This window comes from Dermochelys coriacea, chromosome 2, assembly GCF_009764565.3.
Source record: "Dermochelys coriacea isolate rDerCor1 chromosome 2, rDerCor1.pri.v4, whole genome shotgun sequence".
NCBI lineage: Eukaryota > Metazoa > Chordata > Testudines > Dermochelyidae > Dermochelys > Dermochelys coriacea.
In genome coordinates, this window is record NC_050069.1 from 84,101,287 (window position 1) to 84,121,181 (window position 19,895).

The following is a 19,895-nucleotide window of genomic DNA, read 5'->3' on the forward strand; positions in this document are numbered from 1 at the left end:
CATAGAAAGTTTTCCTAACTTCAGATACCAAAATGATACATACATACAAGTAAGATAATCCTATTCAGTAAATCATAACCTTTTCAATGATATCTCACATGCCTCTATCTTGCACAAAATACATCACAATTATGCCATACTCGTATAATATTATGAAGTATATGGGGTGTAATGCTACAGTAGACGCTTGCTATGCTGGTAATCCCATTCATCTTGTGACTGGAGTCCCGGGGAGCCAGCTGAGGTCACTCAATAAGGGTGAACTGCAAAGAACGAAGCTGACAATCCCCAAAACTGATGGATAATCCAGTATTTAGATATACCAAAGCAGCACAAAACAGCTTCTGTAATACTCCAATGGTTACCCAGAAACCAACACCACAGTTCCCTTAAAGTAACCCAGCCTCATGCCTCTACCCAGACACACAAGTCAAATATGGTAAGGATTACTGAAAATCTTAATCATATAAAAAAGTTCTATCAGTCCCAAAGGATCGGACACATTACCTCCCAGGTTAATGAATATTCCACATCATACCCAAATACACACTGACAGCCAATTTTTATTAACTAAACTAAAATTTATTAGAAGAGAGAGTATTGGTTAAAAGATCAGTATACATACAGACATGAGTACAATTCTTGAGGTTCAAAGTCATAGCAGAAATGTTGAGTTTTGTAGATGCAAAGAGTTCTTTCAGAATTAGTCCATAGATTATAGTGCGATGTTTATATTCAGGGTGGTCCAGTCAGGACTGGGATCTCAGCCTTGTAGCTTATGCTTCCCCTGCATGAAGCCTCAAGCGGATCTGAGATAAAAAGGATTAGGACCCAAGCCCTTTTTATACAGTTGACTGGTTGGAGTACTTCAGCGAACAATAGGCAATTTATGGAGGCTTATTTCCTAAGCACCACCAGTAATTAGTTACACAAGTTAACATAGGGCAATTTATCCATCAGGCAATCTATCACAAACTTCAAAAAGACATATAGACAATGACATTATTGCACCCAAGATTCATCTTAATATTTATTCTCTTTTGATCGCTGAATTAATAGCTATAGTGACAGACAGGAACGGTTTGTTTACTTGTATCTGGTTTAATGTTAACCATGTAAACACACACAATTAGTATTACCTCTAATTCTATAACAATACAGGTTTTCACTTCAAAGTTCTAGCCTATCTAGCATGGAGTGGTCCTAATGACCACTTGCATACTTTCTAACATCTCTAAAGGTTGGCTCTGGGTTATTTAGACTGCAAGCTGCTTAACCCTTTCTGGCCATGTGTCATACTATGTATAAGATTCGCTGCAATTATATAACAGTGGTAGCAACAATGGTTTGCATGGTCCTATTTTAATCAGATACTTCACACGTACTCACACAAGTGCTTACAAAGCATGCACGAGTTGCTAGCACCATCGAAATTGCACTTGCTTTGAGCAAAGCTCACAATTGTATTTTGTATTGTCACTTTGCACCTAGTGTAAATAAAATGATGCCCTAAAGCCACAACATTACAACTAGTGTTCCCTGCACAGTACTACGCTTTCATTTAATTGTATTTTAATATGGGTGTAGGTAGATGTGTTTTCTTTAAAGGAAAATATGCCCTCAAAATGCATACAAGATACCGTCATTAAAATCATATTGGATATATTTGCAGATATTTAATTTGATAAATTATTACTGATTGGAAGCTTTAATCTGAGAATAATACCTTGATCTCTTTTGGGGTGTTTCTATCAACACTGTATAACGAAGAAATGTGGCTTGTTCCTTACAATAGCATGAACAACAATAGGAATGCTGACAAAAGATATTGGTTTAAACATGTTAACTATTGGAAATGCCCACAGCTAACTCCAAAAATCAAAATGTGGAAACATTTTTAAACTTGCTTTCTACCCTCTGCTGTAAAATCATATTAATTCTAAATCTTTCTTTGAACACTCATAAGGTGTTGGCATGGCAAGACTTTAAAATAAAAGTTTTCAGTCCTAATTGTACCTTTGTGGCTGAATTCTAAGCCTCTGGAATTTGGAAATGAATAATGGCAGTGCTGAAAACAATCACTGTCTTGTACTAAAATATATTCAGTTCCTTTTTTAAAAAAATCAGAAAATAAGAGAAACAGTAAAATCAATTTAAAAAAGAATCCTGAAAATATTTAGAGAGAGCTTCATTTATCCTTCATGATTTAATTCCTGTTGATTTTATTGAATTCTCCACTGTAGTTTAGAGTCGTGCTACTAAAATATTACTTGTCTTGAAAGCACTGGCAGCAGAATGAGGCAACATGAAATGTACATTTTCCCCGCCCCCTCCTCATAGTTAGACAGTACTCATTGGAAATAGAGCTGTTCTGAAAATATAATTTTCATAATTTTTTTCTACTTTTGTCAAACTTTCATTTTGATGAAAAATAGCTGACCAACTCTACTTGGAATGCCCTCTGTGACTTTACCAAAAATATAAGGCTGCATCTTTGTTTTGGTAGGATTCTTGTCACGTTACTTACACCATCTGAGTGACATTCTCAGTGGGTCAGGAGTAGGTGATGGAAGCTGTGGGAGGTTGAAGTGAGACACCAAAAAACAGATGATGACTTAATCCCTGCTTCATCTAGGAGACTTTACATTTGCTCTAACTGGAGATCAAGTTCTCACAAGTGCTGCTGTTCCACTACCTTGGTGCCATCATAATGCTGTTTACTGTGCCCCAGAGCAGAATTTTACCATCATTCGACTGGCCTGCCCCTCTCTGTTGGTATTCAGTGCTATCATTGGGAGGGGAAGGTGGCAGGATTGAAACTAAACTTGTGCATGACATTCCTGTGATACTAGTTTTCAGCAGTTGCATCATTCGGGAACAGCATACGTTCTAATGAGCCCTCTTGTGCCAGTTTTCTCAAGTGAAAATCTGTGATACCAGTTGTTTCTAAAAGTGTCATCTTGCATTTTGTTTGGGAAAGAATGGTTGAAAGTATCAAGATAATTAAAAAATGAAGTAGAAATAACCCTTCTGAAACTTGTCCTGTATTGGTAGTATATATGGCATTGTCAGTGCCAAATCCAGTTGTTTGCTTTTTAGTCAGGTAAAATTTTACTTAAGTCAGATGGTACATGTCACTGAGAAAATCGTTCCATCTGTATTGGTTCTTCAAAGGCTTTTTACATAAAGGTGCTTTGTGTGAGACTTACAGGTCAGCTAGTTAAGTGTTCCTCATTTCTTTTGTATTCAATATTTTCAGAATCCCGTCAAAGCAACTCGATTTCTAATTTCTGGATCTGTCCCATCTTACTAGATTTAAGTGGCTTTTTTGTTTGTTTTTTCCATGCAGGTACTGCTCATTAATCACCATGAGTGTGGATCTGAAGAAGAATTAATTACCTCTATTTTTTTGAGTATGTTTAACTTCAGATACACACAACGTAGCCTCCTTCCCCATTAGATTCTTAGAAGGTAGTTATAATACTTTTTATAGTCTCCTTCTTGTGGCTTTCATAGTTTATGATCATAACAACAAAAAACCCTGTTCTTTAAGTTTTGGGCAACTGCATGCCAATCAGTTCATTTAAAACCTCCTGGAGGTCTTTCGCATGCCAGAACTTTAAAACTGAGTGTGTATTTTTGGAGGTAACCGTGTTAAAGAATTTTTAAAAATAAAAACTTAGTTTATTTCCATTTCTGGACTCTGGAAAATATATTTCTTGTAGATTGGGAAATTAGTTATATCAGTTGAGTGAGTTTTCGTTAACCCTGAAAATTTAGTTTGAACTACAATCTTGCAAAAAAAAAAAAAAAAAAAAAAATCATCCATTTGGAAATTTTAAAATAAGTTTCATGAGATGTGTCTGGGTATGGTTAGTATACAGAATGTTGCATTGAATGATACTGCATTATGCCTATTGTGTGGATAAATAAGGCTGACTGATCAGGTTGTTTACCAGTAAACTATCACTAATTAGTTATTGCATAGGTTTTGCACAGGCTGACTATACCTAGATATACTGATATGTATGTCACTTTTCTGGTTGTAAAAGGATTATCTTATACACAGTATAGATAAATGTTTGTTTTACTTAGGGATGGAAGAAAGAGAGAATTTTGGCTGAATATCCTGATGGCAAGATAATAATGGTTCTTCCTGATGATCCAAAATATGCACTTAAAAAGGTACATTGAAGCTATTTAATTTCTTATAAAGTATACTCTGTCCTGCACAATAGTTTTTTTTTTGTGTGAGAACAATGGTGTTAAACTTTTTATTTCACTATAAACTTACTTTATTATGAAGTCTTTTCTTTGATGCCAAAACTATCAGAACACTTCAGTGCAGGTTTACGGTTACCACCTTCCCTCACTCCCCAACTGCACCAAGTCCAACTTTGGCACATCTGATAATTCAGCTCTATGTATTCACCCTATCCTAGGTGAAGCCCTTTGATCATGACACTAAGGGTAGTCTGTAGTTGATTAATAGAGTAAACAATTGAAGGGGGGAGTTATGAGAAATTGCATTATTTTACTTTCAAGAAATTATCATAGGGGCTTGATCTGCAATTGATATATATTACAGACTCTTGTTGGTTTCAAGTAGAGTTTTGCATGTGGAACAACTGACAAATCCAGCCTTTGAGATTAGCAGTTGGTTCCGAAATACCAGAAGAGAGAAATAATGCTTTTGTAAAATGTCATTGAAGTTTTAAGCCTGCTAAACTGAAATATCACATTTAAATATAAATCTAACCTTTTTAATAATAGGTTTAAAATCTTTTGAAATACATATTATAATAATGAAGACTGACAGACTGAATTTAATTGTAGTTCAGATCATGCAGTCTAAATTTAGATAAATCCAAGAGAGATTCAAGACTGAAATTAATTGTAACATACTATCAAAAATCTTTTAGTATCAAAATCTGTTACCTTTTTTCTTATCATATTCTGCAAAATTTTCTAGTACCTGTGAACTTGCAGTTGGACAAATTGTCATAATGAGTATTCAAGTATCTGATTTGGGCAATGATTAGAAGTAATTTTATTTCATTGTGATTTTACATTTCTAGTAGTAGCAAAATATTCAAGAAGTTGTGACTTGGTTAGGTTGAAGGAATAGCTTTTGACTTGTGAAGTAGATCTTTAACAAATTTTTAATTCATGTTTAAACTTATTAAAATATTACAAGCAAGGAATTATTACAATTTATGACTTGCCTTTTGGCATAGCCATAGTGCTCTGCAATATTAAGTGTAAGACCTGTGATTACTGCTTCTCTTAGCTCATTTCCAAGGACGTCAGAGAATACTGCAACAAAAAAACAGGGTGCTTGCTCAAATTTCATGAACTTGAGCTGATTTTACCCCGCTCAGTACATCAGTGGGAGACCTTCAGGGATATTAGTGATGGAACATGTGTATGTTTTTTGTGCTCTAGATAGCATTTTCTATGGCACCTTTTCCTGCAGCTTTGGTTACACTTCTCCCCCATTTACTAATTTTTAATGAATTGTGTTGATGACTGGTTGTCCTGAAAGAAAAAAATGTAAGGTTGAGAATTTAATTGCACAAGTCAGGAAATTAGAGAGTCTCATGATAACCGTAGCTCTCCACTCTAGTGTGTCAAAACTATTAGTATGATCCTAATGAAAAACTGAGACAGAGTTTTCTAAATTAGTAATGCATCCGATGAAGTGAGCTGTAGCTCACGAAAGCTTATGCTCTAATAAATTTGTTAGTCTCTAAGGTGCCACAAGTACTCCTTTTCTTTTTTCTAAATTAGTATGTCTCATCTAATGGTAAATTTACATATGCACTACTCTTACTGCTTACGTTGTCATCACATGAAATGCTGTACTTTACACTGAATTACCTCATTTCTTTGGGATTAAAATCTCAGTTTTAATATAACGTTAAGGTAAGACTTTTGCATATTGCCTGTTTATTTATCAGATGCTTTTTAGCCTCTAGAGGTGTCCTTATACTACAAAGAAAAACCTGTGACAGTCTTGTGCCAGCCATCTCAGGCTGCGAGTCTGGTTCATTGCTGTGTAGGCTTGTAGGCTTGGGCTCTGCCCAGGCCCTGAGACTCTGCAGGGTGGGAGGGTCTCAGAGCTCAGGCTCCAGTCCAAGCCTAGAAGTCTATACAGCAATGAAATGGCCCCGCAGCCCAAGCCCTGCGAGCCTGAGTCAGCTGGCATGGGCCAGCTGTAGGTTTTTCTTTGCTGTGTAGATGTATCCTAACAGAGAGGGACATTCAGTCATTTCAGACTCCTCATTAATTTGCTAGAGTATCTTTTAAGACCCAAGAAACTTTTGTGCAAAGTACAAGAAATCTTAAAGCTGAGAGAGAAGTCTAGAATTCTTACTACTCATTACTGGTGACTTCAAATATTTTGTACACTTAATACTGGAAATCAGATTGTTTGTTTGGCAGTAGTTCAGGTCTGGTTTATAAAACTGCAACTTCTACTTATCTTGGATTAGGAGATGGAACCAATAATATCACCTTTGTGAAAGTTATTCTTGAATTCTAGTCTTGACAGATAATGTCTCCAGGTTATTTTAAAATTAAATGTGTATAGATAGTATTGGAGTTTTTGATGTTACTAATATTCTTATCTGAAGTATGCAGTCAACTCAAAATTGCCAGCTTTGTGTTCATATCTTTCTGCTAATCCATTCCTGCTCTTCACATTCAGACTTAGAGGGAGAGTTGTCTGATTTTTCTGAGATTAAAAAAGTCTCTCTCATCTAAAATTAGGACTTGAGAGTTGTAATGGAGCTTGATTAGGACCTTTACTGGCCTAATTCAGCAAAGTTTGAACTTAATTTTAGGAATTCTGTTTCCCGGCCTAAAAGGCATTCATGATAATGGACAAGACTTAACATCAAGTTTGAAACTACTTGAAGTTGACCAAAAGAAATGTCTAATTTAATATTTGCAATTAAGCATTCTTTAAATAGATTCATATAGCTATCTTTCATATATTATATGTAGGAGTAATCCTTCAAACTTCTGGAAAAATAACACTTCCAATCTGTTTAATATGTTTAGAACCTTTCCATAAACATGTAGCAGTTCTTGTTGGGTGGTACATCTATATGTAGCTCTTCTGCTGTATGTTAATTTTAATTTATTATTTTGACAGGTTGAAGAGATTAGAGAGATGGTAGACAATGACCTGGGATTCCAACAGGCTCCGCTCATGTGCTATTCTAGAACAAAGACACTTCTCTTTATTTCTAATGACAAAAAAGTGACTGGTTGTTTAATTGCAGAACATATCCAGTCGGTAAGTGATCAAATTCCAGAGGTGCAGACTGGAGATTCAGTGTTGAATGACCAATTATATTTTTTAGACATTCAAGAGCAACAGAGGTACTTAAAATTCGGGTCTGGCCATTAATGTCTAATATGATCCTATTTTAAGGTGTTTAGGATTTTATTTGTGACAGCTAAACTTGGGGATTCTACCATCTACTGGGAATCCCAGCATTTAGCAGTCTCTGTCCTACACCATGTGGTCCTGTACAAAGGTACTCCTCTGGGGACAGAAAATACTCACAACTCTGTTGTTAAAAGAGATCTTACTAAGGTAATTTTTATCAGACAGGTAAAGACTTCTCAATCATAAGCATTTCCAAAATGTAGTTATTCATGTCTCCATGTACTTAAGCCCTGATCTTACAGACTTGTGGTAATAGGGACATCCTAACCCTCCTAAAAAGTACTCCAGGATTGTGGCCAAGGAACAAAAAACAAAAAAAAAAAAACCCAAAAATCTAAAAAATAGAAGTTAATGCAATTTAATGGCTACCTTACTATTAATAAATTTTGTTCACTGCTATCACATTCAATTGGGGAGCTAAACCAAAGAAACTCTATACGTGAAATCTCCCTGATGCTTTTGATTCTTCTACCCTAGTTTTGAAATTAAGGAGACAGAAATGAAACTAAAGTTGTGAAATGTAACCATGGCGATACTGCCTCAGACCAGTGGTCCATTTAGCTCAGTATCCTATCTTCTGACAGTGGCTAGTGGCTGATGCCTGATGTGCCAGAGGGAATTAACAGAACAAGGCTATTATGAAGTGATCTTGTCCCCTGTCATCTCATCCCAGCTTCTGGCAGTTAGAGGCTTAGGGACACTCAGAGGATGGGGTTGTCCTGGGCCATCTTGGCTTATAGTCATTGATGGACTTATCCTCCATGAAATTATCTAATTCTTTTTTTAACCCAGTTATACTTTTAACTTTCACAACATCCCCTGGCAATGAGTTCCACAATTTGACTGTGTATTGAGACTGTGATGAGAAAACGTATATTAACATGCTATGCCCCTTCATCAAAGAAGATATGTGTAAGTGAAGTGTTTGTTTACAGCAGAGTGGATTATCTTGTACAAGCATTACTAATACATTGTGGAGTTATGAATCATGCCGTTAAAGTTTGACATTATCTGCAGGGCTATAGAGTTATAGAAGAGAAGATTCCAGAAATTAGTTCAGAAAATGAGAAGATCATATTTGAACGACAAAAAGCCTGGTGCTGCTCGACTTCTCCTGAGCCTGCTATCTGTGGGATTAGTCGAATCTGGGTGTTCAGTATGATGCGTCGGAAGAAAATCGCTTCTCGGATGATAGAGTCTCTTAGGTAATATTAAAAAAAACAACAAATAATTTTAGTGATTTGTGGCTCAATATTCAACTTAATGCTGAGGCTTTTTGTCTGACAATCTTTTGTGTGTTTTTTTTTTAAAAGACCTTTTCAGTGAATTTGTGGATATAAACCTAAAACTGAAAGTTGTGCTCAGTTTTACACAGACTTTTACACAGTTTTAACAATTTGAATTGTTAGGCTTGCCTAACCTAAAAAACTTTGCTTGAATACAATTGTAAAGAGTCAAATTAGCTGACAGGATGTTGTCCACAATGGATTAGTCAAAGTAGGCCAGGGACAAAACCTTCAAGAATGCTTAAGTGATTTATGAAAATGGGAGTTAAGCACTCTTACCCTAAGACAAGTTGTATTCTTCATTATGTTACCTAATCTATTAGTTACATCTCCTCCTGGATTTTTGGGAACAGGAAAAGGGGACATTAACAGGCACAAAACCACAGGGCTACCTATTGTATTCTTCTTACCTGCCTATACCTCTCCTTAAGTAGTGTTCTTTAACATTAGTCTGAATCTGACTTTTTTTCACCCCATTCAGGTCCAATGAGCCTTACAGTAGATTTTAGTTTCTATGGAGTTTAGGTTTCAGAGTAGCAGCCATGTTAGTCTGTATTCGCAAAAAGAAAAGGAGCACTTGTGGCACCTTAGATTAACAAATTTATTTGAGCGTAAGCTTTCGTGGGAGCTGTAGCTCACGAAAGCTTAGGCTCAAATAAATTTGTTAGTCTCTAAGGTGCCACAAGTACTCCTTTTCTTTTTATGGATTTTAGTTGTGTTCAACTGCCAATCAGTAAGGAAGGCCACCTTTCTCCATCTTCCCCAGCAAAGAACTAGTCATTTTGTTCACTTCCCCCCTTTCTCCCCACAGTAGGCTCTGAGCTCCCTTTGTAGAACATATGTTTTCAGAACTTTTGTATTTTTTTTCTAAAGCTGAAAATTGCTTTAAAGTTGATGTCTTCAAGCGAACACCTAAATTTGATAATTTGTGTTTAATGCTATTTTTAGAGACCCTATGAGTTCAAATCCTTCTGCAGTAGGCTCTTCTGTCTGAGGTAAACATCAGACAAATCTAAAAGAATCAGAAAACGCTTCTTGTAATTCCTTGTCCAGATCTTCGTTGAAAGGGAGCTTTTACCTTTTCTGCTTCCAGGTAGAAAGCTCTGACACGCAGAAAGCAGAAGTCTTTAACTGGGTCCAGGGTGAGTGGAGAGTTGAGCTCAATAGCCATTCTCACAGCAACCTGACAAAATAATTGTGGAGTGTAATGCTTCTTTGCTGACCGCACCAGCATTTCCAGTAGTAAGCTTTCTTATGTATGGGGCTCCCACAGCTTTGTGTAGCAGGTCCCCATAGACATTGACAGTTGCAGTGTCCCCTTTGATTGGAAGACCGGTTTACTGCCATGGACACCAGTTCCTTCCTTTTTTAATTTAGGGATGCATTCTCTGTTGAACCTAGGGATCTTCCTCCTTGGGCCAAGCACTTGAACTTGAGTGGGTGGATGAGATTCTGTGGCCTGTGTTGTGCAGGAGGTCTGACTAGATGATCAGAATGGTCCCTTCTGACCTTAGTATCTATGAAACTCCTTGCCCCTCCTTAATTTTAAAAAAAAACCAAACAAACAAAAAAACAAACAAAACCCAAACACTCTTCGGAGCAGAGGTCTCTCTCTTTAAAAAACAAACTAACAACAATTTCTGAATTGCATCATGAAGTAAAAATTTAAAAGTTGCTTTTCAGAATTGCTTGAGACTATTCTCTCTTGAGTGACACATGATAAGCAAAATGCAGGAGATGCTAGAGAGAGAAAGCCGCAAAAAAAACCTGTAAATGATTTTCATCAGTCCAACAAGGAATTTTTCCTCACTTTACGTAGTAGCTCACTAAAAATCTAAATGTTCCTTAATTAAAGACAGTTATCTTGCTGTAAAAGGCCCTTCTGACAGCTGAATAGATCCTGATCTAAAATAATGGAAGTAGCCTCAGCAGGGCTTGGATTTAGCATTGGTTACCTGTTTCACTAGAGTCATTCTAGCTTCAACAGACTCCCCAGCAGATATGTGCTCTTAAAACAATAAGATTAAAATCTGCATAAGATCTCTAGGAGCCTCCCTCGATTCCTAGCTAGAAACATGGTCTTAAATGCAGTAGTGAGAAAGTAACTGCTAGCCTTCCTTCAGAGTAAAATATTCTTATCAGCATATCTTGGGCAGTGTGTGGTTTTGGTTTTTGTTTTTACAAACACACACACTCTCTCTCTCTCTCTCTCTCTCTCTTTTTTTTTTTTTTTTTACCCTGCTCAAAGGGTTCTTCATCCACAGCCAAAAGTCTATTTGGTTGAAATATAATTGATAAATAGATCCTGTCCAGATCGGCAAACATCCATCAGATTCTGGAATTCTTGCAGGCTAGCCCCTTGATGTTTCTTTATTACAAAAGAGAGAGGGGTTTTGTGGGTTTAACTGTTTCAGATCCTACTTTTCAGTTAAGGTCTTGGAGAGCTCCAAATCTAGAATCCTGGGCCCTACAAGGAGACTCCAAGCAAAGCAGGAGTAAAAACCTGATATTCTTACGGTAAAAGTCAAGGAGAGTATAATCCTTTTGACCCACTTTTATACTTCATATATGAACAAAAGGACACAGACCCAATTTTTCTCCCTTCATATTGCCTTTAATGGTAAAGCTCTTGAAAATGCATCGCTTAGCCATGTTGTTTGTAAACCAGGCAAGATCTACTTTTATCCTGATGTCTGTTTCTCAGAGCATCATCTCTACCTAACAGCCAAAGACCTCCATTGTAGGATTACATGATAGTTTGACCCTCTTATCAAACACCTTCTTAAGTACTCACTGACTTGCATGTAAAGCTTTAGGTCATATTTCTGATAGCTGTACTGGTACAGAAGACAATGCTAGGATTCTGCAGTTAAAGTAGTACTTGACTCAGGTTTGGTTTTTATTCAGAAATTAAACACTACCTTTTTACACATCGTAAGAAACTGCCTTGGCTTCATTCTTTTCCTAACAGAGTGCCTTCTGTGAAAACCTGGTAGCACCATCTATGTCCACAGATCCCTCAAGACATATATGAAGTCAGACTATCTTCCTCCTACAAACAAAAATCCTCTCACTAGGCTTGGAAGGATTCGATTTTTATTGGTAAATGTCAGTAAATGTAGATTTTTACTGTGCACAGACTGACAAAATTGTATTGATAATCAAAAATTATAGATAGGAAAAGTAAAAAAAAAAAAAAGTGGCATGACAATTTAAAATTTAAGGATATTTACTTTGTATATTTTGTCAATTGATGTTTTAATGGTTATAAAGCTTTAACTTTTTGAATTTCAGCATCTACTATAACTAAATAATTGTCTGACTCCACTCAGTTTCTGTTTTTGATATTATCCATCAAAATGATAGACTTGGCAGAATTTGATTTTTATCTAGCTGCTGGGGGGGAAAGATGGCTGTAGGGAACATTAGAACTCCTCTGTCCTCTGAGAGCTCCATTGAATTAATAGCTTTGTGGCCCAAGTGGTGGTAATTTAAGAGGAAATACGCAAGGCAGGAACCTGGTCAGGGCTGGCTTTAGGGTTTTTTGTCCCTCCCCCCCCCTTTTTTTTTTTTTTTGCACCCCTGCCCCCAGCTCCTCCCCTTGGCACGCCGCATTTCCCCTCCTATGCCTCCCTCCCAGGCTTGCTGCATCTCGGAGGGATGGGGGAGAAGTTGATCGGCGGCAGCATGCTTGGAGGAGGAGGCGGAGCAGAGGTTCGCTGGGGAGCGGTTCCTCTGCATGTCCCCCCACCCAGGTAACTTCCTGTGGCCCCTCGCCCTAGCTCACCTCTGCTCTGCCCGCTCCCTTGAGCACGCTGCCGCTCCGCTTCTCCCCCGTCCCTCCTAGGTTTGCCAGCAAGCCTGGGAGGGAGAAGTGGAGCGGTGGCAGCGCACTCATGGGAGGAGACGGAGTGGAGGCGGGCGGTGTGGGGGGCTACTGGTAGGTGCCAGCCCTGCACCTGGTAACCAGTACTACTACTTTGAGTAGTGTCTTTATGGGTGCTCCACTTTAGGTGTCTGTGTGCCCCTGCACCTCTAATCAGAGATTTTTGGTAGCAGTGTCCTGTTGAGCCCGCACATGTGCTCTCCCTCCCTCTGAGACTGTTTAGCACTGCATGAGCAAACCCCGCCTTGTTTTGTCACCTTTGTTCTCCCTAAAAGTATTCAGGCTAGTGTTTTAGTTGTGTTTTTGTTTTATTTTATTTTATTTTAGTCCTTTGGTTTAAAAAGAAAAGAGAAAAAGGAAAAGAACTTAACTTTCCTTCCCTGTCTGGAGGCATTTCCTCCCTCCCCCCCAGGCATCTAGTTGACTCAGTTAGTTTTTTTTTTTTTAAGTTTTAAAAAAAAAAAAAAGTAAAGACTATGTTCTTCTGCATATTCCTCCCTGCTAGAGGATGACACCCCCTGCCCAAGGGCTTGCCTGGCTCTCTCTGCTCCAAGCGGTGCTTCTTTTGCCAGGAGTCAGTTCCTGTAATGGCCAGACGCTCTCTGTGCCTGGGAGAGCCTCACAGAAGTGCTTTACCTGACACACCTAAAACTGCAGCCTCACAGGAGCTAGGAGCTGAAGTAAAAATTCCTCCCTGTAGAGAAGACACTTCAGTCTGCAGGGGACTCCGGTGGCTGGTGACCCCGGATCATCCCCGGAGCCTTCACTTCAAAAGGGGTCGAGTGGTGAAGAGGAGAAGAGAGAGAGAAAGAAGAAGTCACCAGCAGACTCCCCGTGGAAAGGCTCCTCCGAGCAACTGGCCAGCGAGAGGGGTGTTTCCCAGTGCGGCCATCTTGGCACTGACCCCTGAGTAACTGGCCAGCCAGAGGAGTGTTCTCCCCTCCCCTCCCCCCATGGTGCCTTGCATGCATGAGGCCATAGGACAATACCAGCAGAGGAACCTCCTGCTGTGAGCTCAGCTGCTGCTCCAGTTCTGTAAGCCCTGGAAGCTGAAACCTGAGAAGGGGCTTCCTGCTGTGAGCTCTGCCCTGCTCTGAGCTCTGCTCTCCCACTGACAAGGGGCTTCTGTAAGCTCTGTGCTGCTCCGAGTTCTACTCTGGGCAACTACTGCATCGAGAGGGCACAGTTACCATACCATCTCTAAAAGAGCGACACAGAGAAGCCTGCTGTCAGCTCTGCTTTGCACAGAGACACTAGAGGCTTCCACTCTACTTTTCCCTAAGCCTCCCCTAAGGAGAGGGGACAGTTACCGTACTGTTTCTAAAAGAACAGCATAGAGGAACCCTTTGGTACCAGATGCAACAAAACTCCCATCTAGGAAGTGTTCTGCACCTTCCCAACCATTGACACCGACTACAGCCACTCCTCTGGGGTTCTGGATGAGCCCATGGTAATCCAGGTACTCTGCTACTCCTGGAGACCTGTGGCCTTAGTACTCAGGGAGAGACAATTACCATACCGTCTTTAAAAAAGTGGCATCAACAAATTTTTTGTACTGGGCAAAACTCATTTAGGGAGTGCTCTGCCCAACTATCGGTACTGACAATGTACCACGGACCCTCCCCTGTGGTACCAAACGAACTCATGGTACTGCATGAGCTCTGGTACCCTGCAGACCTGATGATTGGAGAAGAACCACAATGCCCATTACTTGGTACCAGGACCCCGGTATCGAGCACATACCGGCACCCAGAATCGCTCTTAGCACTGGGCTGTATACTGCCAATACCCCAGTCAACGGCACCCATACCCACTGACAAATCTGACACTGGCCAGGAGATCATTCCCTGGTACCTCAAGGTGTCCCACCAACACACTACACGGGTCATCCCCATTTCCACCCGTGCCTGCCTTCCTGCCTCTCCCTCCCAAGGCCATATTGTAACTCTTCGGGTATATACACATACGTGGCACGACCGTCTCTGGTGGACTCTCCCTGAGAGACACCGGATGGTTTGCTACAGCCTGGCACCTGAGCCAGGGCAGGAGAAAGCTTTTTCAGAATAAGAAAGGAGGAGGAAGGGGAAAAACAAACAAACAGAAAAAACCCCCACACCTGAAGAGGAAGCTACCTCTTCAGCACACTTCTCCTCATCTCTCCCAGATGAGACTGTGCTGCCCACCCCTCATCACTAGGTGAAGATTTAAGAACTTTCTGGATCTTACCAAGAGAGTGGCAGATGAGCTGCAGATTCCCTTACAGGAGGTGGCAGATACACATCACAAGTTGGTGGAAATTCTGCACACTACCTTCTCATCTAGAACTATCCTCCCAATTAATGAGCTGATTGTAGATCCTACCAAAATCATCTGGCAGAGCCAGCCTCCATCGCATCAACCAGCAACAGAATGTAAACAAAAACAACCCTACATCTCTACCCAAAGAGGCAGACTTTGTTTTCAGCATCCGCAACCCAACTCCATCATAGTGGATGTGGTTAATGCATGAAGCAAGGAACGTAATGCCAAGTAAACTCCATATGATCCGGCTTCGCAAGATGGCGTATTCATCGTCAACATTGCTGCTTAGAGTCCTAAATTACCAAATTGTCATGGCCAAAAGAGTTTTGTTAATCTTGGGAAAACCAGGATGTTTCTGAAACATTACTAGAAACACAAAAAGAACAGATTCAGACCATTCTTAGAGAAGATCAGTTAATAGCCAGACCGGTCCGAGACGCACCACTGGATGTAGCTGTTACAGCTGCCCACCCAGTCTCCATGACCATGGTACTGAGATGGGTTGTGGGTTCGCTACACCTCTCTAGATTGCCGAAAGAGCTACAGACTTCCAATTTGCAGTGCCAAACTTTTTGCGGAGAAGACAGATTTTTCTCTCCACATCCTGAAGGATTCTGGGACCGCACTACAGTCCTTAGGAATCTACACTGTGGAACAGAAGAGAAGATGTACCTCTCAACCACACCACAGATCACAATCTTCTCAATACTCACCATCTCTGTGCTGTTATGAGCCACAGTGTAAGAGGCCCAAGGCTCCAAAGTGAGAACAGTCTGCACCCCAGTCCATGACCTCTCAAACTGCCTCTTATAAGCACTTTGAGCTGGTCGGGGACCTGAGCAATACCTTGCAGCATCAGATACCTTGCCATCTATACACTTGTCATGCCACTCAGAAGTCACCTTACCTTACCTTCATAGCAGTTAGGATCAGCTCTAGAGCAAAGAGTGATTTCTAGCCCTGAACTTACATACTTACTATCGGTACTGACAAGTACTTCCATCTCAATACAACCATCGTACAGGAGATTTTCCTACTGCTTACCTTTGGGGCAGGATCATTATAGGTACAGACTGCTCCACACATGGTAGTCTCCCAGACTCACTTCATTGTAGTGGCATACTAACCCCAGTACAGTGACTGGACTTTATCAGCACCAACCTGATGCAGTACAAGCGAGAGCGCTCCTCTCACTATCTACATTCACCACACTGGGACGCATGTCTCCCTAATATGCTGGGGAGCTCACGTACACAACAGCAAGGTTCAGGACAAATGGTCTTCCACAAAAATGACCTTCCATATCACTCTTTTGGGGTTAGGGGCTGTCAGGAGTGCCTGTGAACAAACTCTGCCTATCAAAAACTCCACACAAAGGTTATGATGGACTTAATGTGACCTGTATGTTTTGTATAAACTGCCAAGGAGCTGCCAGATCTCCCGCCCTCTGCAAGACAGCATTCAAACTTTGGAACTGATGCACCGAGCACAATGTGCTCATCTCGGCTATCTGTCTACAAGGGATACAGAGCGGGATAACCAACAGTCTCAGCTGGAATTTTCTCACGACAATGAGTGTGTACTGAATTCACAGGTGCTTTAAGATATAGCCACCCTTTGGGGAAACATTCACTGGCAGTTGCCCTCATCTTCCCAGCGTCCAGGGCCCACTTGTAAGTCTTTTCCTAGTTTCCTACCCTATCCAAGATTCTGTTAAATTCAACAAAACAAAGCAAGAGTTATTGTGATTGCCTGTCTTGACTATGATAAGTCTGGCTCCCTTTCCTGATGCAGATGGCAATATGCCCTCCTGTTCCTCTGACGTCAGGCCATTCCTCACCTGCTCTCTCAAAACAGTGGGCTGACTCTTCACCCCAACCCATGGGTCCTCCGCCTCCAGGCTTGGATCTTTCTTTGTTCCAAGGCTTAGAAGCAGAATGCTCTGACAAGCTGAAACACATGTTGCAACACAAGTTAACTCCTCCACATACCTGTCTACAAAATGGAAATGACTCCAAGTTTGTACCATTCCAAACTGACAGACCTAACCTCATCTTTCCTCCCTCTGATTTTGCACTACATTTTAAACTCTCACTCAGCTCACTTAAGGTACATCTCATGGCAAAAATGACTTCCCACTTGGAGTTTGCTCAACCACTAATGAGTTGATTCTTTAAGGGCATTGGGACTCTCTTCCCCCATGTGACACAACCCGCTCTAGCCTGGAACTTTAATCTGGTTCTCAGGGCTTGGACTAGACCTTCCTCAGAGTCCACGGCAACTTGTTCTCTCTTATACCTGTCCATGACGACAGCATTCTAATTCCCATCACCTCAGCTAGGCACATAGGAGAAATAGCAGCCCTGATGGCACACCCATCATTCACGGCCTTTGTCTTTAAAATAAATAAATAAAAAATAACTCAAAGGCCATATCCCAAGTTTCTCCCTCCTTTTTCTGCACTTTCCATATGAATCAATAGATCTATCTCCCTATTTTTTCCCAAAATCACATTGTGACAACTGGGAGACAATTGTGCATATGCTAGATATTAGAAGGACATTAGCATTCTACTTGGACAGGACTAAGGACTTCAGGAATTCCCCTAAACTCTTCCTTTCGTCCACAGAAAGATCTAGAAGCTCTGTGCTATCTCCTCAAAGACTATCCAAATGGGTCTCTAGTTGCATTCATCACTTAGCAAGGGTGCAACTTGCTTCCGTCCATACACACTCCATGAGATCAGTTCCTACCTCAGTCACATTCCATAAGGATACCCCATCTCCCCAATCTATAGAGCAATGATTGGGGCCTCTGTCCATACTATTGCAGAACATTATGCGATCACTGAAGATTTGGTCGCTGATACCATCTTCAACTCCACAGTACTCTCTGTAGTAAAAGACTCTGCTCTGAAGTCACCTAAAGTGGAGCACCCTAGGGACACTACTCAAAGAAGAAGAGGAAGTTACTCATCTTGTGCAGTAACGACGGTTCTTCAAGACGTGTGTCCCTGTGGGTACTCCACAACCCGCCCTCCTCCCCTCTACTTCAGAGCTCTCTATAGGGAGGGCTCTGTGGTAGAGAAGGAAATGAGGGGGGTTCGCTCGTGCAGTGCTAAATAGCCTCGAGGGAGGGAGAGCACATCCCCGGGCTCAACGGGACACTCCTACCAAAAATCTCCAATTAGAGATGCAGGGGCACATAGACACCTAAAGTGGAGCACCCTTGGGGATACACATCTCGAAGAACCATTGTTATCGCACAAGGTGAGTAACTTCATTTGCTGTACATTAAAAGTAGACATCCAAGACTCTGACAATGCCTTTAGCAGAAGGTACTTCATGCTGTGCCATTACATTGAACTCAGATGCTCTTCTGCACATCTCATGTTGAAATCATTTTTTGAGCTCCAAATTAATTCCCTCTGTAAAGGACTGTGAGGATCAATATGAAGAATGGGAGAACCTGTTTTCTTACCTGAAAGAAAGCTTTTTTTTTTGTTCTGTGCAATTGATCCTGCCTATTCATATTTTTTTTAATTGGAATCTCAATGGCTGTTTGCTCAGATTATGCAGATGGGCCAAGGGGAGAGAAGAGGCTTTAGCTATAAAATACAGAATTTATACTGTAGCACACGTGCATATATTGCATACAACAGAGTATGAATTCTCTATTTGATGGCTATAGCCGTCCTCCTATGTATACTTTAAAACATATTAGGAAAGTTACTTTGGCCGATTGTTCAGGGAAAGAGGTTTAACACCTAGCCAGTGACAGACAGGTCTGGTTTTGCCCCTAAAGCTCCATGGAGAGTGAAAACCCATTATAAGGATCAGCTCACCTGAAAAATAATTGAAGAAAGGTAACTTTCAAGATACAAAAATATACTTTCGCATTATCACTTCATGGAAAATAACCAATTTATTTTTTTTTTAAAACAGGAGTAATTTTATATATGGCTCATACTTGAGGAAAGAAGAAATTGCTTTTTCTGATCCCACTCCTGATGGAAAACTCTTTGCAACGCGGTACTGTGGCACTGGCCAGTTCCTGGTATACAACTTTCTCAATGGACAGTATCATACTTAGTGGAATTCTTTCAACAAGAAGTATTGGGCGACTTCTGCTAACAAGTACTGATTGAGTTCAGCCCTGACCAGGAGCTAGGGCCATATATATATTTTTTATTATTATTACAATGAACTCAGGACTGGTAACAACTAAAAAAAGGTTGTACTATTTTATTAAAATTGTAAATTGTGCAGTAATAGTCTAACTCTTTTTTAAAGAAGATATTTTGTTATCTTTTACAGAAGTTTATGATGTATTTTTATCTCTAATTAGTCATGTTTACATGCAGAGATATTGTTCATAGTGGACTGTAAACTAATGCAAGGACTATGGTCTCGCTGAGTACATACTGAAGTTCTTAATGTGGTGATATACCAGTGTTGCTTGGCACTGTAATCTTTAGTACTTTACCAGTTCTAGATCTTTAGTAAGGTATAAGATCATTTATCAAAATTTAAAACTCTGCTCAATTAGAACTTAAATAACAGAAATATTACAGTGCACTATTTATAGATGATAGACGTGACAGATTAATTACATGGTGGTTCTACTATGCATTAATATGAATAACAAAGATTAAATTAACCTGATTTCTCAATTACATGAAGAATAAGGAAATTACACATTTTGCAAAGGGGATATTTAGCAGTAGTTTGTGAAAGATGAATTTGCAAAATATAAACAGGTATATGCTTCACTTTTTTTTTCCAAAAATGCTGAACTGAGTATATGCCTTTATTAGTGAACTTCACTTTGTATCTCCTTCATAAAGCCCTCTACTTTAAAAGGGTTTATATGGTGAAAAACTGCTGTGGCCTTTCTCTATCTGTATATAATATAGATTAAAAAATAAAGTACTTGATAGCTTTTTTTTCTTAAGTGATGCTAA

General features: G+C 40.0%; 1 protein-coding gene across 17 annotated transcripts in view; it reads left to right on the forward strand.

Moving 5' to 3' along the window:
- ESCO1 (establishment of sister chromatid cohesion N-acetyltransferase 1) overlaps positions 1-19,895 on the forward strand; it is a 63,411-nt gene extending 43,516 nt beyond the window's left edge. For 4 of the 17 annotated variants that reach the window (XM_038388792.2, XM_043508000.1, XM_038388793.2 and 1 more), the window contains 4 exons: positions 4,096-4,185; positions 7,160-7,303; positions 8,477-8,664; positions 18,877-19,895. In XM_038388792.2, the coding sequence (XP_038244720.1) occupies positions 4,096-4,185; positions 7,160-7,303; positions 8,477-8,664; positions 18,877-19,024 (570 nt within the window). In that variant the 3' untranslated portion in view covers positions 19,025-19,895. Of the gene's footprint in view, positions 1-3,349; positions 3,472-4,095; positions 4,186-7,159; positions 7,304-8,476; positions 8,665-9,693; positions 9,896-11,716; positions 11,854-18,876 lie in introns of those variants that run through there. The other 13 variants (XR_006278891.1, XR_005290948.2, XM_043508004.1 and 10 more) reach the window with 10 other exon arrangements.